Source organism: Aspergillus versicolor, assembly GCF_001890125.1.
Source record: "Aspergillus versicolor CBS 583.65 unplaced genomic scaffold ASPVEscaffold_4, whole genome shotgun sequence".
In the NCBI taxonomy this organism is placed as follows: domain Eukaryota; kingdom Fungi; phylum Ascomycota; class Eurotiomycetes; order Eurotiales; family Aspergillaceae; genus Aspergillus; species Aspergillus versicolor.
The window spans coordinates 756,468-772,492 of NW_024467527.1; the positions used below are offsets into that span (position 1 = coordinate 756,468).

Genomic DNA, 16,025 nt, shown 5'->3' on the forward strand with positions numbered 1-16,025 from the left:
ATTTGAACCTGACAAAGAAGAAGAAGATTAGCATGAGGTTGAACCATTGAACAGGAGGGTGAGGATGACAGTGATGTTCCTCTTCCTAGAAATACTCACCAGCGCGTATCCATGTGATCCGTAAGCATGTTGGGACTGGAGATCTCCGTGGTTGAAAAAAGGGTCCTAGCATGTTTGGACTGGGGATGATACATTTGATTATCACGCCTCGTGGACAAGGCTGGGATGTGCTCGGGCCGGCTCACGTAGGCTCAGCCTTTCGCGCATTGCCCAGGCTCGTATTTGGCATCGATAAACTGGCCTGCATATATCCATTGGATGCACAGTGAGTAGGCTGGGCTTAGCAGTCCTTGGATTATGAGCAGGATTCGGATGTAGGAGAGGAGAGAGGAGAGGGGAGAAGGTATATAAGCACGCCATTCCCCATTTATTATCACTCGCCTGACACTTACCGTTCAGATTGTCTCCATCACAAAATACTACCCCCGCTATACCCGACATGTCCAAAGACCCCTATACGACGTATGAGGGCGGGGCTGGCGTCGCAGACATCGCTGCTGCTGCTACATGCGCTGCCACAGCCTTTCCAAACCCTATGGGCGGGATCCAAAACGCCCAGGCCGCATACCACAACCACAAATTTATGAAGCTGGTGCGTTTTGCGAATGTCTGCCCTTAAATGTGAAACGTTGACTGACCCAACTGTTACGTAACTATAGCGACATGAGGGGAACAAACAGGCCCTGGCAAATGGGCCCGCGGGGGAAGAGAGACGGCGCCAGTGGTCATCACCCCAGATGATGGCTACGCTGGAAAATGACCTTCCGATGGATAACGTAGGCCGTCTCATTGATGACAAGAGGGCCATGAGGCCCTCGGAGCACTTCCCAGAGAATGACTTCACTGGGAAGCATGGACTTTCGAAGTCTGAGGCTGGTGCTCTTATGCATAAATTCGAGAAAAGGAGCGCTGAGGCAAAGAAGGTTGAGACAAAGAAGGATGAGACGAAGAAGGATGAAATAAAGAAGAAGAAGTGGTTCCATTAAGCAGGCAAGGTCTGTCTCTGGTAACTGTAGCGAGAGTGTTTGGCTCCTTGGATTCCACTATATACTGGTATTTCTCAGCAAATAACAGCCCTAGCCCAGCCTGTAACTACGCATCACAGTATAATAGTCAACCATAGGAAGCTTACGACGTAAGGAGTTTCATCTATCTAGATATACTCGTCTGTATTCCATATACCGCTTGAGAACAGTTAAAGGAATGACTGAAAGGCCCCATAAATGGCTCTTTGAATATTGATATAAAGACCGCAGATTAGCCTTTCTTATCCGGGATATGGTCCCAGAACCAACAAAGAAGTGGTAACGAAGGGCACTGCCCTGGGATAAACTTTCGCCTACTACTTAGGTACGTCAACGACTAGGACGGACAAGACCTGTAAAGCATCAAACGCAGCAATGGTGCAACCGTATAGTGTGGTTATATCAGCAGAAGATGACTTCACAAGGTGCATCCTTTGCGGATGTCCGGCAGCTACACCAGTGCCTGTTTGGCTAGATGTTGTGCGAGTTCGTAAGCTTTCCCCCACCCTTCGATGAGCCGCCTACTTATGCAGACAGTGTATGCCCGGCGCGGAAGAGTCAAATTGTCAGGCATATTCACAAAGCACCACAGATCCACGTTGGAAGTGGAATCAGACCGGTCCATTGATTGGAGGCAGACGCGATCGCGGGGTGATAACGATGTTAGGTATCCAGGTGGATCGTACTTTATTCTGCATGAGCGGTGTTGGCAGTATGCCTGGGAGTACTTTGGGCACATCAGGCTGGAAACATTCTACGATGTGTTGAGAGACGTTCCGCCGCCTCCTGGTTTGCAATAGCCCTACTATACAAGAATATAGTACGCATCGCTAACCTGAGACGCCAAACAGAGCCATCCTACGCAAACTCAAATGACTGCTATCCCTGTCTTACTCGCTCTCTGTCAGAAATTGTCAAATACGCAAAACCCCTGCCTGTGCCCTCTGCAACCGTCAAGGCCAGGATGGAAACGCGGTCGAGCCATGATCCCTTCCGACACCTCCCCATCGAGCTACGCGAATACATCGGCATCCAGCTAGACACGGGCGACTTTTTCAATCTCCGGAACGCGTCACGCGCGATGTCCGTTATCTTCCACGATAACTGTTTCTGGAGATCGCGGTTCCAGCCGGAAAACGACCGGGGCTGGCTCCTGGAATGGGAATGGGATGATAACAATAGTAATGAGACACGACAGGTTGACTGGCGACAGCTATATCATGCCACCTCGAATATAGGCGCCAAGTTCGACACGACGATGAGAGTACGGGAAGTACTGCATTGGATCGAGGATAAGATCAACGCAGGCAAAGGGCTAAATGCATCGCCGCTGGATTTCTACGGGAGGGCATTGCAGAGTTACCACAACAACAGCTGGTATAAGTTGTCGACTGCTGGAAAAGGAAAAAGAAAAAGCATTGTTTCTGCCGATTTCCTCGCTTCCGTGGACACTATCGGTATCTCCATGATTTCCGGGTCGAAGGTATACGAACAGGAATCAGAACCATCCTGGTCGCATACAGAGGCCGCCACGGAGATCGTTGCATTGGAGTTTATCAATAAAAGTGGCCGCAGTGTGGTCCTTGGCAAGAAGCCTCCCAAGACGGCGCAGATATCTTCCAAAGAGCTTGCCCTCGCGGTATCAAAGTATGAAGCGGATAAGCGGTATCGTCGCCGGCAACAGCCTACATGCCCGTATGATAGCAGAGGTGCCCATGTGCTGTGCGATGCAAAGTTTTTTCGGGGATTCCGCATTAGATATACCTCAGATGGGATCCATTCTATAGGCGTAATTCAGGAAAGGCCGGGGCATGACCGATATGACTACTACGACAAGCACACGACGGTCCTCCATGGGTATACTGCTCGCCATTCCCCCACGTATGACATGGTTTTGGACCGCGTGAGCACCGTCGTCGCTACGTTTGATGTACGGTCTCCCTTGATACTTACGGCTATTTGATATCGCTGACATGATTAGGGCGGCAAGCTGGTGGAATTAGGGTTAAGGGGATCTGGCTGGCGAATACCCCTGGATGGCCGTGCACCAAGTCTTGAGGGGTGGGATGTGGATGTTCTACGATATGGTACGAAACTTGCAAAGAGCAGGACTGGGTAGTTAAATCATACTTCATATGATATCAATTGCAGGTATGTTACTATTGCTATATTCTTCAAACACCTGTACCGACCATGGTTCAAGAGCTATTCGCTCGAAACTGTGTCAGCCGAATCTGTCCCAGAGTCTGAAGGCTCATTGCTACTGGCAGTTCTTTCATCATAATCCCCTTGGCCCTCCGAGGACGTATCGTCCTCAAACTCAGGCCCATATTCAGACCAACGATCCTGCGGATGGTCCGAATGGAACAGTTCGCGCGACATATAACAACGAAAGCAGAGGTCGTAGTCCTCGCAGGAGTGACAGTTATACCTGATTCCAGCTATGGTCTGCAGCGAGGTTAGCAAGGTTACAGCGCAGGGGACAGGACAAAGCCAGTCAAGGCCACTTACCAATCTACAACTATCGCAGGTCCAACCCTCATGGTATTGTGCTTGTTTGGAATCGTGGAATTCTTCGCCAGTGCTGTTCTTATCTCTGCTTGGCGAATCTTCGAGAAGAGCCACTAAGAAATCCTCAGGCGCACCCATATACCTGGCAAGTTTAATCGGAGACCAGTTACCGTTACCATTTTGATCTCTGGCCCAGGGGTCATTCCCATGCTCGATGAGATATTGGACTATGGTACCGCTGGGGTTCCGATTACGCACGGCCCAGAACAGCGGGGTCCAGCCATCATAGTCCGGCTCTGTGAGTTCCTTTTCCCCATACAACTTTCTGACGCGCTTAAATACGTCCCAGTCGCCGCTGGCAGCGGCAAAATGCACGGGAGTCCTACCCATTTTGTCCTTTGACGCGGTTGTCGCGACCATATGTGTTCCAGCGGCGGACAGTAGGGCTTCCACCACCGGCAGGACACCGCGCACCGACGCCAGATAGAGGGCTGTCCTTCCGGTTGAGTCTTGAAGCTTAATGTCTGCCCCATGTTCCAATAGATATTGTACCTTCGTCAAAGTTCCGTCGGCGCACGCGGCTATTAGGGGATAACCAAATGACCCGCCGGGACCGTTGATATTGACGCCACCTATCTCGACGAGGTATTCCACGAGCCCCTGGCTCCGTTTATCTATGGCAGTTGCAAGCAGGCCATCAGCTCCAGGCATGGAGTCAATGCTCTCGATATCTGCGCCGGCGGCAACCAGAGCCTTTAGCGTCTGCAGGTCGTCATTCTGACAAGCCAAACGAACGAGACTCGGGGCCCCATCAAGAAGCCGATTCCGACTTGAATCTCTGGAAAGTAGAAGCTTGACCACAGCAGAGTTGCCTACCTCGACGGCCCTGCGAAGGGGTGTGATTCCTTTGCTGTTGGGCTCCCAGGGATCAAGACCAGCGCGCACGAGGAGCTTGACGAGACCACGTTCTGTGAGCGATGATATCTGATGCAGGGGTGTGTTTCCGTTGTTATCCACAGTCTTGACAGGGGCTCGGTATTGCAATAGCACTCTGGCTACGGCCGTTGAGCCTGCCGCGACGCAAATATCTAAAGGTCGCTTTCCGAGCTTGGTTTGATGATTAGCATTCGCACCAGCGTCCAACAGTCTCCGAGCAATTCTGGCCCCCCTTTCATCACGGCAGGCAAGGCACAGGGCCGTGTACTTGTCGTCTTCATCGTCAGGGGATTCTATGGTCAACTCGAGATCTATCTTGGGGCGATGCGCCAGTAGGACTCGCACGGTACCCGCTTCATAATTCCTGGCGGCCAGATGTAGACATGTTTCGCGACCTGCAAGTCTGTTGGCATCTGCCCCGTTGTCCAGCAAGGCCTTCACAATCTCTGCACTGTCGTAGCCCGCGTGTATAGGGCTCCACTCGTCCGCATCGCTCGGCACCTCGTGGACATTTGCCCCAGCGGTGATAAGCAGTCTTACATTTTCTAGTTGGCAAGCGTGACACGCCGTATAGAGAGGAGAATGAGAATCTTTTCCACGGTGGTTAGGATCGGCCCCTCTATCCAGTAGCAGCTTGACAACCTCAGTCCTTGCCGTCCCCGACGCCCTAGATAAAGCTGTGTTTCTCCAGGGGTTGCTACTGTCCTCCTGCTCAATGCGCGCCCCGTGGTCTAGAAGCAGCGTGGTCAGTGCTAGGCTCGTTGCCTGGTCTGGGTCATCAACGGCTGCCAATAGAACAGAATCCCAGTTCTTAGGGTTTTCATTCGGATCCGCTCCGCTCTCATACAGAAGCGCCGCCACCTCTACGTAACCACCGCAGACCGCAAAGTGTACCGCAGACAACTCCCCCGACCAGTACTTGATGTTGATATCGGCATTGTGCGCTAATAGTAGCTTAGTCTCTTCGGTGAGTCCATACCAAGCACAGTAGAAGAGAGGCTTCATTTCCGAGTGTGCGTCATATTGGTCCTCTTTGCCGTGGTTTGGGTCCGCTCCGGATTCGAGTAGTATCTTGAACGCGCCAATATTCCCCCAATACAGAGCTAATTGGAGAGGCGTCATGTCGTAATCTGTTTGAGCGTCGATAGCGGCACCGGCCTCAAGGAGAAGTCTTATGCTGTCGGGGCTTCCCACGCGGGCACTGAAGTGGAGAGCAGTGTACCCATCCTCATCCCTGTAGTCGATATCTGGGCTCGCTTCTAGCAGTATCTGGAGGGTCTTCGTACGGTCGAAGGAGGAGGCATAGTGTAGAGGAGTCCAACCATCTGGCTTCGGCGTATTCACCCGCACCCCCGAGTCCAGGAGGAGTTTCGCCGTGTCATATAAGCCCAGGAAGGCTAGCCGGTGGAGCAGGAACCTGGGCCACTGGAATCCGTCGATATTGGAAGCTATACAAGCGACCTCGTGTATCATTCCACCTTCTCCAAAGGACGCTGCTGCGGTGAGGACATCGGCAAGCGCGGACTCGTTCAGGTCCACCGCTGCTAATAACAACCTAGCAGTAGAGACATGGCCCCCGCGCGCTGCTTCACGAGCAGCGAGCGCGCCGTCTGTTTGTAAAAGTTCGCAGCTTTTCTCCCGGTGCAGCCACTCTGAGACCAGGTCATCCAATCCGTGCATCGCCATGAGAGGCAGTGGAGACAAATAGCAGCGGTCTAACCAGGACCCCGAGTTACAGAGCACATACTGCACGCTGGACCAGGTTATTCGCGCTTGGCGGTCATTGAAAAAGTCAACCGCGCTTTGGAATGGGCGGTCCTCGCCAGAAAGCTTGTAATGGAGTGGCCAGTACGACGTGGCGTATGAAATTAGATTCTCGTGGTCGGTGTACAGCGGCGGTCCAGTTAGGGCTCTGTGGTTGCAAAAGGCCAACATCTGATCCTGCACTGCTGGATCTCTCAGATACTTCAGACAGATCCACGCCATGGCGGCATGGGGTTCCTTATCCTGTATGGCGTCTCCTTGCAGTGAAGCGAGAATGGCCAGCTCTCCCTCACTGAACGGTTGAAACCCGCAGGCCAGGTAGGAATGCAGGTGTAAATGACTCTGCGATGTCCCAAGGTGCAAGTCCTTTGTCAGACCACACCCGTCCATATCAATCGCCGGCGATCCGGACAGTTCAGCCTTGATAGCGTCACTTCCCTGACTGCTGATAATCCAGGAAAACGGATATCGATGGCGATGGCTCCGCACCGATAGCCTTTTCACCATCCATGCCCATGATTCATCACACTCGTCCACGCGGCTGAGAATAAATGTCAAACCACGAACCTCAGGCTGCATTTGCATGCGCGCGAGGACCGCATAGAGGTCATCTAGGTTCCCGTCGTGCTCGCAGTACGCGTCTTGGATAAGTTCACGGATAAGTTCTGGATAAAGCTCACCAATGCGGCTGCTCAAGACGGCAAGGATATATGAGAAGCAGGCCTTCATGCTCCTGAATCGTATATCGCGATGATTGAATTCAAAAAGAACGGCACCGCGTTCTCTATCTTTTGAGCTGTTGAGACTCTCGGTGAGCTGCTGTGTGATGGCGGAGACGCCAGATATCCCATGTAAATGGAGAACGCAGGTTCCACCGTAATTCAACCATTGCTTATACGGTTCAGACGTTAGAATCCCGTCAGGAGAGTCACCCGATGGTGTCTCGTATAGCTGACGCTTCGGGGGATACAGAGGCGGCGCGCGGGATAGAGCGACGCAGTGCATGCCCATATCCATGTGGGCTTTTCGGGCAGTGTTAAGGGCCGATTTGAGCCTGTCGAGGCATTTTCCAGATAGTAGTTCCGCTTCGGAGCTGGACGATGCTGTAGTGATCTCTAGGTATGACATCTGGGTGTGAAGGACAAGCTCGAATGGAATTGCGAACCACGAGCAGCTCCTCCCTACGAGGCTAGGTGGAGCGGTATATGAACCCTGGCAAACCCTGTTATTACTGGGTCCACAGCGCATCTGGCGCTATCTTACCGTGTCCTTCTCCGCGGTCACCTCTTCACTACTATCACTGTCGCTATCGCTATCATCGTCTTCGTCTTTGCCCTTGACAACAGACACCGTATCCCTCATGATGCTTCTGGCCCTCGGAGACACGATATTGCAAATCAGTGCTCGAATTAGATACTTTGTTTCGAGGAAGTCCCTGTTGATAGCCTGAACTGTCCGTGCCAGCTCCCTGATCTTTCGCACACAATCAGGGGGGAAGCACGAGTTCAGTGAGAGGAGCTCTCCGATATAGTCCTCTGCTTCCTCGATCGTAGCAGGCCTGTGTGGACAGCTGGCAAATATCTAACCATATCATCATGTTAAAGGTTTCATCGAAATTGCTCTGGTCGGTGGATGGACCTACCAGACCGGACGTGCGATAGTCCAGATCGCCGTACATGGTCGGCGCCATGCTGGCAAGGATGAGGGCCTGAGCCGCAGAAGGGGGTTAGATACTTTGTTAAGAAAGGGGTGTAGTCTCACTTTCTTGACTATTATTCCGCCAATGTCCAGGGCTATGAATATATATCTCCTGTTGGGATCTTGTTTTTCTGTCTTACCTGCCCAAAAGGTCAGACCATATATATATCAAGGCTATTAGATAAAGCTTACCTCCCGCAAGGTCTTCGAGTAACTTTCTTGACTCTTTCTCAATTCCATCCACGTTGAAAATCCCAGGATCCTCGCTCGTGATGTCATAATAATAGGCCTTGATCGTGTGGTCGTCTTTCAACCCCATGCTATCAAACCAGGCCATCCAGGTCTGCCATCGCTTCTGGGCTTTCCACTCCCGGTTGGCAATCCCTTGTACCAGAACAACATAGCTGCCACGGGGTCATACCCAGTGAGTTCGTCTGAGACCCAGGATGTAGTGTATGGCGGCTTACGTGTTTGAGACTCCTTCCCTGAGCGTGACGAGCCCGGATGGTTCCTCATCCTGGAGATGCAGCTTCGGGGCGGACTCCAATACATCTGGGATAGGTTGATCCTGGCCTGCTGTTTGTGTTGATGGCCTGTTTTCCTCTGTGGGAGCGACAGGCTGCTCCAGGTCCGACATGGTGGCTCGACGATGATGAGAAAGAACGGGTTGAGCTGCCTGGACTGCGATGAGGGATGTCGCACAGTTTACGAGTCATTCGTCACTTGGCAATCCCTGCAGATAATATTGATAGGTTGTGCATGCTACGTACTGGGCGCGGGCCAGGGGTACGAACACCCGTATCCCTTGGCAATACGCAGATATTACTACATGCCTGGCTATAGTGCTGCGTGTCAGACTTTAGCCTATCTTGTGAGCTCCACGCCCGGTGTCAGCGAAGCTGCATAGAACTGCCAGGTTGGCAGTCCTACTGGTCTTCAAGATGTCCAGTGTAGGTATAATCAGTACGGTCTCCAGCATCTCTATTCTACCCATTCTCCAAGCTGTCTTCACACATCCCGCTCCAATTTCGAACATGGCATTCAGCGACAACACTGAGGATTCTCTACCATCCTTTAACATCCAGCTCGCTCCAGACGATGGCGAAGGAGGCTTCCACTTCGACGCACGCAACAACCCAGCCCGTCCCTTCCAGCGCGAGACTATCCACGACGACCGCCGCGGGGTGAGCGTCAAATGCTCACTCGTGGACGTCGCACACGGAAAATACTCGCCAGAGAGCCAAAGCGAAGACGCCAGCCTCGTCGTGTTTGGGTTCCGGTTCGACCGCGGTTCCAACGGCAGCGGGCATATCAAGGCGGCTACGATCACGGTTACCTTTCTGGGAGAGTACGATGATGAGGACCACCCCGGTGTGATGGACCATTCGTTTAATGGGACATATCGTCTGCTTGAGACGACGCAGACGGAGTCTGTTACACGGGGCACGGGTGGGAGTGTCTCCGGGAGTGTGCTGAACGCGGCTCAAGTTACCCTGGACAGGAAGTACGAGAAGGTGGTGACGCGCCAGACGTCGGATGCTACGTACATTAGCGGGTCGTCATGCATGCTTGGAGTTGATTATGATCCGGATAATGCGGTGCAGTGGAAGCTGAGGGAGAATGAGACGATGGGGACGGGGGTGCCGGTGTATCTGCGCGTAGGTGTGCTGCTGCAGCGGCCCGCGCAGGCGAAGTTCCGGTGCACCGTGGAGATTAATACCGATGTGGACTTGAAGTCTAAGATCAAGCGATTCCTTGGAGAGAAGCCCAGAGACGATCCGGTGATTTTCCATCCCGGAATGAAGGCCACGAACAGGCTGAGGGAGTACAACGTGCTGAACTTGGGGGGTGGTGGTGATCTCGCAGAAGTGGACGATGTTACCTTTACCACGGTCATCTCCGGGGCTATCAAGCATGTAGACGTCGATCGGAAGTAGAGGAAGTAGTATCGATGGAGTTGAAGTTATTGGTGAAGTTCTTGGCCCCTCGTGGAGGAGTTCTTTCCATGCCAGCGCACGAAGCTCTGCTTAAAGCAAACAAACACCTTTTCCTTCAGACCATAATTGGCTATACAAGGAAGATCAGCTAGGGGCGCAGCGAGGGTGGCTTGCAGGCTCAATTGTTTCCGTAGTGCTGTCCTTGATATCACTGGCCATCTGCAGGAATCGTTTTCAGCTGACCCCCAGTTAACAGGGTCTGTAATAGGCCTAAGCGCGAATACAATGCAATACAGCCTATAGTCAGACAATATTACCGCTAAGTCAGAAAAGCAAAGCGGATCATTTGATGGGTTTCTTCTGTCCCCCGAAGCGTTCGTTTGGCCTCCCAGAAACGCTCTTTCGGCTGCGGTTCCTTGCGACTCTACATCAGAACATACAGCCTCCATTCCAGAGACTGCAAATAAGGCGAAATATGGACAGCGCAAGAGACCTATCAGTACTAGAGGGGGAGGCTCCAGCACAGGGTGGTAGAAACTATGGCGAACCGCATGCGATTAGCGCCACACTATCAGAGAATCAGAGCGACTCAGATGACAAGTCGGACGGCTCTAGCAACGAGTCGGACATGGACGAAGAGGAAAAATCACAGCGCTATTCGAATAAAAACCACAGCGAGCTGGAGGAAATCGTGACCTCCATTAAAGCGTTCAAGAAGGAAGACTGGGCCGACATCGACACGGAAAAGGCCTTTGGAGAGAATTCAGACCGCTGGCCCAATTTAGGCGTCGCCTCGGAGACAAGGGGAGATACCGTCCTGCATATGCTAATAACGACGGACTATGAGAACGACAGAGAGAGGGAGAACCTGGTAAAGGCGATCCAATGCACGATCCAGTTTCGCCCGGAGTTGTGGACAAGACACAATTCCGAGCGTGCAACTCCTCTGTACCTCGCACTGACCAGTCCTAATGCGAAACGCATCGATTTACTGAAGCAGGACCTGTTTATCTCCAGACCCTCAAGGAATACGATTGACAGGGCGCTGCTTGGAGCGGGAATTGCGGCTGCATGCACAGCCAAGAAGGATAACTGCCTGCACCTAGCACTGAAGCATCGGATTCACAGCACGTCTCTCCTGACGTCGATGATTAAATATGCCAGTCCAGACGCAGTAAACGCAACTGAGAAGAATAACTGGACGCCGCTGCATCGCGCAGCCAAATACGAACACTCGAGCTCGGGCAGTCTGAAGATCATCAAAGCCCTAATTGCGAGAGGGGAATCCGGAGAGCGGACGGATGATGTATCGTCTGGCTGCGCATATGCTCTTGATACGTACGTCCAGGTAGACAATGAGGAGCTGTCTGTGTACCAATATCATATGAAAACCAGAGAGGAAATGAGACCGCCACCAGCCACTTCCAGCCGACAAGCAAATAAGCCCAGCCGGAAGGAGTCCAGCAAAGCCGAAAAGAACACCCGGGGTCCCAATCGATCAGTTGGCAACTCACAGCAGACGCCTACACGGGACAGGGCCAACATAGGCGCCATCCGAACGGCTGCAGAGACTCAAGAAGAGCCAAGGGAGGAAGAACTGCTCAATCCCGGCCTGCGTCGTTCGAGTACCATGAATATGACAACGGAGGGTAAACCGAGTGCCACGGCAGGCATGAAGAAGGAAAGCACCAGTAGGGACAAAGACCAGGGCAAGCTCAAGCTAGAAAAGTACTCGGAGGAGATACGCAGCGAATTGAAACTACACTGCCTGCGAACCAGGAGTGTTACCCAGGCTGTTCGCTTTCTCTATGGCTCGAACCCAGACGGCATGTACCATGGATGGCATTATATGTAGAACATTGCTCATTTAATACAGATATCCAGCTCTACTTCGACTACCGTGGCCTGCCCACTGAAAATGCAGACCCAACCACCTTCTACGACAACTTCCAGCAGACTCGATTCGACGAAGTGCTGCAGTACGTAGAGTTCCCGACTGTGCACCTGCGACAGACCCAGGACCCTCGCGGCGAGACCATTAAACAACTCAAGGAAGTCTATCAGTCCAATACCAGGGGACGGAAGGATCTTCTGTTCTTTTTCAGTTGGCTCAAGGATAAGAAGGTGAAGCATATAATTAACCTCATTGTGGAAGACACCAAAGATTCACACGCAGACGATGCCATCGAGGCCTGTCTGTCTGGTCTCCGGGTAGACGTACTTGACTGGTCCAAGCCAGATTTAGATCCTGAGATGCTGTACAGTGCTTGCCCGGATGTGAGAGAGTTGCATCTGTATTGGGGTGGCAACAATGCAATCCTGCGAGCCTGGGCTGAGCCTGCAGGTCTTCCGATGCTCAAGAGCCTAGAACGGATTTACTTGTACTATGACCAGGTGTGTACCCGACCTTTCATTCTTGCTTCCTGCTAAATGAGATAAGAGCTGCCATAGATCAAATACCAAGGTTGACGACTTTATAAAGCGGATCCAAACCCCTTTGCCTGTCCCAGACACTGCTGGGCCAAAGGCTAGTACCGAGGAGGTCGTATCAGAGCCCGTGAAAAAGAGTAAAAGATCCGCTGATTTATCAACCAAAATCAAAGTGATCCCAAAGCAAGCCCCGGCCCTGGACATGGACGGCCGCGAAGGCGCGGGGATCACGGCGAGTGCGGAGGGGCATAGCACATCCCACTCCACAGTGACAGTGCACAAATGGCTCAAGAGCATCGACAAGTTTACCATCGAGCTGAAAGCGCTGATGGCAAACATTTGGCGCGCGTCCCACATGAGCGACGAAATCAGGGTCGCCCTGATTGACGACGGGGTTGACCTTTTGGAAAAGGAGTTCCGCGAAAGGATCCTGCATGGTAAGAGCTTTGCTGCGTATGGTCACGATCGAAACCAGCGCGAGAAGCAGTGGTATGTATCGGACCGGGGTCATGGCACTGTGATGGCTCATATGATTCTGTCGGTGTGCCCTATGGCCAAGATATATCCGATCAGGCTAGAAACGACCAGGGATCCCAGGACGCAGTCGTCCAGGATTTTGCCAGAGTCGGCAATACGCGTACGTGTGCTCGATTCTTCTATAGCTGCAATGGCGACTAATGTAACGTTCTCTAGGCCATCGAAGCAGCAGTTGCAAAGGATGTCCATGTCATCTCCATGTCCTGGACAGTAGAGCCGCCCAAGGGCAAGACCAAAACCGAGTTCGACAAAGTCCTGGCCATGGCCGAGGAGAAGAATATCCTCATGTTCTGCTCCTCGCCCGACGAAGGCAACTTTGCCAGCGACCACTATCCCACCGCATGGGGGCCCGACAAGCTCTTCCGTATAGGGGCCTCGCAGGCAGACGGCCATGCCTACGGCCTGGTGCAGTGGAATAACGTCGACTACATTTTCCCCGGAGTCGACGTTGTGCGAGCAAATAATCGCCACATCCGGTTCCGTGGTCTTGATGACGATAAATCATGCACTGGCTCGTCGGTTTCAACGGCGTTGGCTTCGGGGCTGGCTGCGTTGATTCTCTGGCTCGCTATTATTGGCGCCAAATACTCTCTCGATGCGGGCCAGATGGATGTCCTGAATAGCAGGGACGTGAGCAGGCTGCGAGATGTTAAGGCCATGAAACAAGCATTTAAGAACCTGGGTGCCGGTCAGTCTCCGCATGGCAAGTTCGTTGAAATCTGGTCGGTTCTCGAAAAGCCATGCAGTGGGCTCAAGGAGCACCGGGGAAAGGCACCAGAGGACATTGAAAAGTCGCGGCAGATCATCTTCAATCTGGCAAGGGATCTTGTAACCAAGTCTTGATAGATCCATGAGACGTCTAGAATACTATCTGGCGTACACCAACACTAAATCCACATACTATACCTGCGACCACGGTCGGTTCTTGCGTCGTTTCAAGCTCAAACATGAGACAAGCCTGCGTATTCTGCTGGGACCGGCCCGCAAACGTCCTGAAATGACAAGTTCCCACTTGTTTCAGCCTGCGGTCTGGACTTTGCCCTGGTCTAGACCGGTTCTCCCACCCTATATAACCCCAGCTTCGCAGTATCAACTGAACAGCAATTATTCACTATCCGGCCTACTGTTCAATATGCACTTCGTTACCGTCCTAGCCGCCCTCGCCGCCCCAGCTCTCGTCACGGCCACCCTTGACCCGGCCTCATCCAACACCAAGGGCAAGAAGCCCAGCAACCTCAACTGCGAGAGTGAGTCTCACCCTCCTGACAGATAGTACACACTTCCTAAAGGCAGGCAGGCGCCAAAGTGTCCACCGCAATCCAGGCAGCCGAGTGCTCGCACAACACCCGCACCTCCGAAACCCAGACCTTCGCCGTCTTCCAGACCGACCACCAGTACGACGAGAACAACGGTGCTCCCTACGGTACTTGCAGCGCGTATACCTGTGAAGCGCCCGCTAGCGATGCCCTCGAGGAGGACTCCGATTACTGGGTCTTCTACTGGGGTAGCGAAGGGGAGGAGAGTGGGTATGGAACGACTTGCATCAAGGACCCGAATTCGGGAGAGTGTGGGTGTGAGAACTCGGATGGGACGTTTGTTGCTGGGAGTGATTCTTGCTCCTGAATAGAGATACACACTGTAAAGCAGAGATTCGTCTAGAGGCCGTATTTGTGCTGCGCTGTTGAACGGTGCGGTGGTTCAGTGTAAGACAATCTCAATGGCCCAACCTGTTTTTTGTCGATATTCAACGAATGATTGTTATATATTCGTTACATGTTCTAGACTTGCCTTACAATCTAGCACGTAACCCAGCAACTTCATCAACCAAATCAACCGCGGCCTGCGCACAGCCATACGAACACTGATACCCAGCGCCCCCAGCCCCGTAGTTATGCACAACCCATACGCCGCCAATCTGTTCCCTCTCAATGCGATTCCCACCTTCACGCACAGGACGCAGCCCAACAGCATGCCTTATAACATCTAAGCCCTTAATGCCCTTACCACCCGCCAATGCCGGACACACCTCCACAGCCCGCTCCATAATCCGCACAGCAAGGCTCGGGTCTGGCTGGGACTCCCAGCTCCCCTTCTGATATGAGCCGCCCAGAATTGTGCCCCCGCCAGCAGCACGGGTCATTATGTAGCAGGTTTCAGCATCGCCATCGTCAGTACCAGACATGCTGACCATGTTTGGGGCCGCGTTGCGCACAACGACAATCTGGCCTCGCGCGGGAACAACGGTTTTGTCCTGGACGCCCCCGAGCGTTGACGCCATCAAGCCCGTGCAGTTTACGATGATGTCCGCCGTTCCATATGGGTGGAAGTTTGGGTAGCTGGCATCGAGGACGTGCTCGAATAGGGCGCGCTTGAAGATCACCCCGTTGGCTAGGCACTGCGAGACGAGCCAGGGGAGGTAAATCGCTGTGTTTATACAGACGGAGGTGAAGGACGTAGCGGAGTCTATCCCAGGTCTGAGTGACTCCTTTGGTAGAGATCGGAACTGTATCCCACTGTGAATATAGCTTTATAGAGCGCTGGTATAGAGGGGCTCACGTTTGGAACAACCGTTGAGAACCACGGGTTGGGCGACAACAACTCGGAAAACCAGTTTGCCGTTGTGGAGCCTTTGTCCTTTGCCCGGGTGTGGATGTGACATTCTTTTCATTTGCACGTTAATATCCTGCGCGTCGTATGGTGGTATAGCATACCCTGAAAGTGAACTCCCGCTTCAGGGTGGTTGGCTGCAAGGTCTGCTAATGGGCCCCAGGTCCTTCTATCCCATTCGGCTGCAGCGGTCCCGGACATGGAAACACTGGATAAATTTGGTTAGCAAATAGGTGTTCACTACGCTAAAAGTACTGCGTGCATACGGCATGTAGTTCGCGCCCGCCCATGGTGAAGCGTATTCGATGTCATAATCCCCCGGCATATGTTTCGCGGCCACCAGGATTTTGTAACCGGGCTTTCTTGACAGGAGTAGTGCTGTGGTCAGCCCTGCCACTCCGGCCCTGTTAAGAAGTTAACCTATTTGATCGGACACAGCTGGGTGGTGGGAAACGTGCCCAATAATGACGACGTTCTTTGTAGACATGGCGGCGTCTCTCAGATAATCCTCGATATCCAT

At 52.7% G+C, this 16,025-nt stretch overlaps 7 protein-coding genes across 7 annotated transcripts; 5 read left to right on the forward strand and 2 right to left on the reverse strand.

The window, feature by feature from the left end:
* Positions 1-499: 499 nt before the first annotated feature.
* Positions 500-1,046, forward strand: ASPVEDRAFT_27943 (uncharacterized protein; the record flags this gene model as incomplete). The annotated part of the gene is made up of 2 exons (XM_040810065.1): positions 500-652; positions 720-1,046. 2 exons carry the CDS (start codon positions 500-502, stop codon positions 1,044-1,046), a joined length of 480 nt encoding a protein of 159 aa, XP_040667038.1.
* A 414-nt stretch (positions 1,047-1,460) lies between these two features.
* Positions 1,461-3,204, forward strand: ASPVEDRAFT_82801 (uncharacterized protein; the record flags this gene model as incomplete). Its single annotated transcript, XM_040817252.1, has 4 exons — positions 1,461-1,575; positions 1,623-1,874; positions 1,937-3,015; positions 3,067-3,204. 4 exons carry the CDS (start codon positions 1,461-1,463, stop codon positions 3,202-3,204), a joined length of 1,584 nt encoding a protein of 527 aa, XP_040667039.1.
* A 4,459-nt stretch (positions 3,205-7,663) lies between these two features.
* Positions 7,664-8,671, reverse strand: ASPVEDRAFT_626884 (uncharacterized protein). Its single transcript, XM_040815631.1, has 5 exons — positions 8,462-8,671; positions 8,187-8,398; positions 8,058-8,129; positions 7,939-8,004; positions 7,664-7,877 (listed from the first exon to the last, which is right to left on the reverse strand). Exons 1-5 carry the CDS (start codon positions 8,629-8,631, stop codon positions 7,783-7,785), a joined length of 615 nt encoding a protein of 204 aa, XP_040667040.1. The 5' UTR covers positions 8,632-8,671; the 3' UTR covers positions 7,664-7,782.
* A 246-nt stretch (positions 8,672-8,917) lies between these two features.
* Positions 8,918-10,180, forward strand: ASPVEDRAFT_40850 (uncharacterized protein). Its single transcript, XM_040812222.1, has one exon. It carries the CDS (start codon positions 8,936-8,938, stop codon positions 9,929-9,931), a length of 996 nt encoding a protein of 331 aa, XP_040667041.1. The 5' UTR covers positions 8,918-8,935; the 3' UTR covers positions 9,932-10,180.
* A 226-nt stretch (positions 10,181-10,406) lies between these two features.
* Positions 10,407-13,741, forward strand: ASPVEDRAFT_82804 (uncharacterized protein; the record flags this gene model as incomplete). The annotated part of the gene is made up of 4 exons (XM_040817253.1): positions 10,407-11,726; positions 11,816-12,325; positions 12,372-12,998; positions 13,055-13,741. 4 exons carry the CDS (start codon positions 10,407-10,409, stop codon positions 13,739-13,741), a joined length of 3,144 nt encoding a protein of 1,047 aa, XP_040667042.1.
* A 289-nt stretch (positions 13,742-14,030) lies between these two features.
* ASPVEDRAFT_52258 (uncharacterized protein) lies at positions 14,031-14,521 on the forward strand (the record flags this gene model as incomplete). The annotated part of the gene is made up of 2 exons (XM_040814612.1): positions 14,031-14,145; positions 14,196-14,521. The coding sequence occupies 2 exons, from the start codon at positions 14,031-14,033 to the stop codon at positions 14,519-14,521; spliced, it is 441 nt and encodes a 146-aa protein (XP_040667043.1).
* Positions 14,221-15,992, reverse strand: ASPVEDRAFT_886333 (FAD-dependent oxidoreductase; the record flags this gene model as incomplete). Its single annotated transcript, XM_040818373.1, has 5 exons — positions 14,221-15,401; positions 15,455-15,558; positions 15,610-15,713; positions 15,772-15,909; positions 15,964-15,992. 5 exons carry the CDS (start codon positions 15,990-15,992, stop codon positions 14,688-14,690), a joined length of 1,089 nt encoding a protein of 362 aa, XP_040667044.1. The 3' UTR covers positions 14,221-14,687.
* Between the last annotated feature and the right edge of the window lie 33 nt (positions 15,993-16,025).

Bases quoted from the DNA above. Each gene is read 5' to 3' on its own strand.
- ASPVEDRAFT_40850 (XM_040812222.1), top strand. From the start codon at position 8,936: ATGTCCAGTGTAGGTATAATCAGTACGGTCTCCAGCATCTCTATTCTA.
- ASPVEDRAFT_626884 (XM_040815631.1), bottom strand. From the start codon at position 8,631: ATGTCGGACCTGGAGCAGCCTGTCGCTCCCACAGAGGAAAACAGGCCA. The intron at 8,399-8,461 runs GTAAGCCGCCAT...ACCCCGTGGCAG, and splicing joins AGGGAAGGAGTCTCAAACAC to CTATGTTGTTCTGGTACAAG. The intron at 7,878-7,938 runs GTAGGTCCATCC...TGATATGGTTAG, and splicing joins ACTATCGCACGTCCGGTCTG to ATATTTGCCAGCTGTCCACA.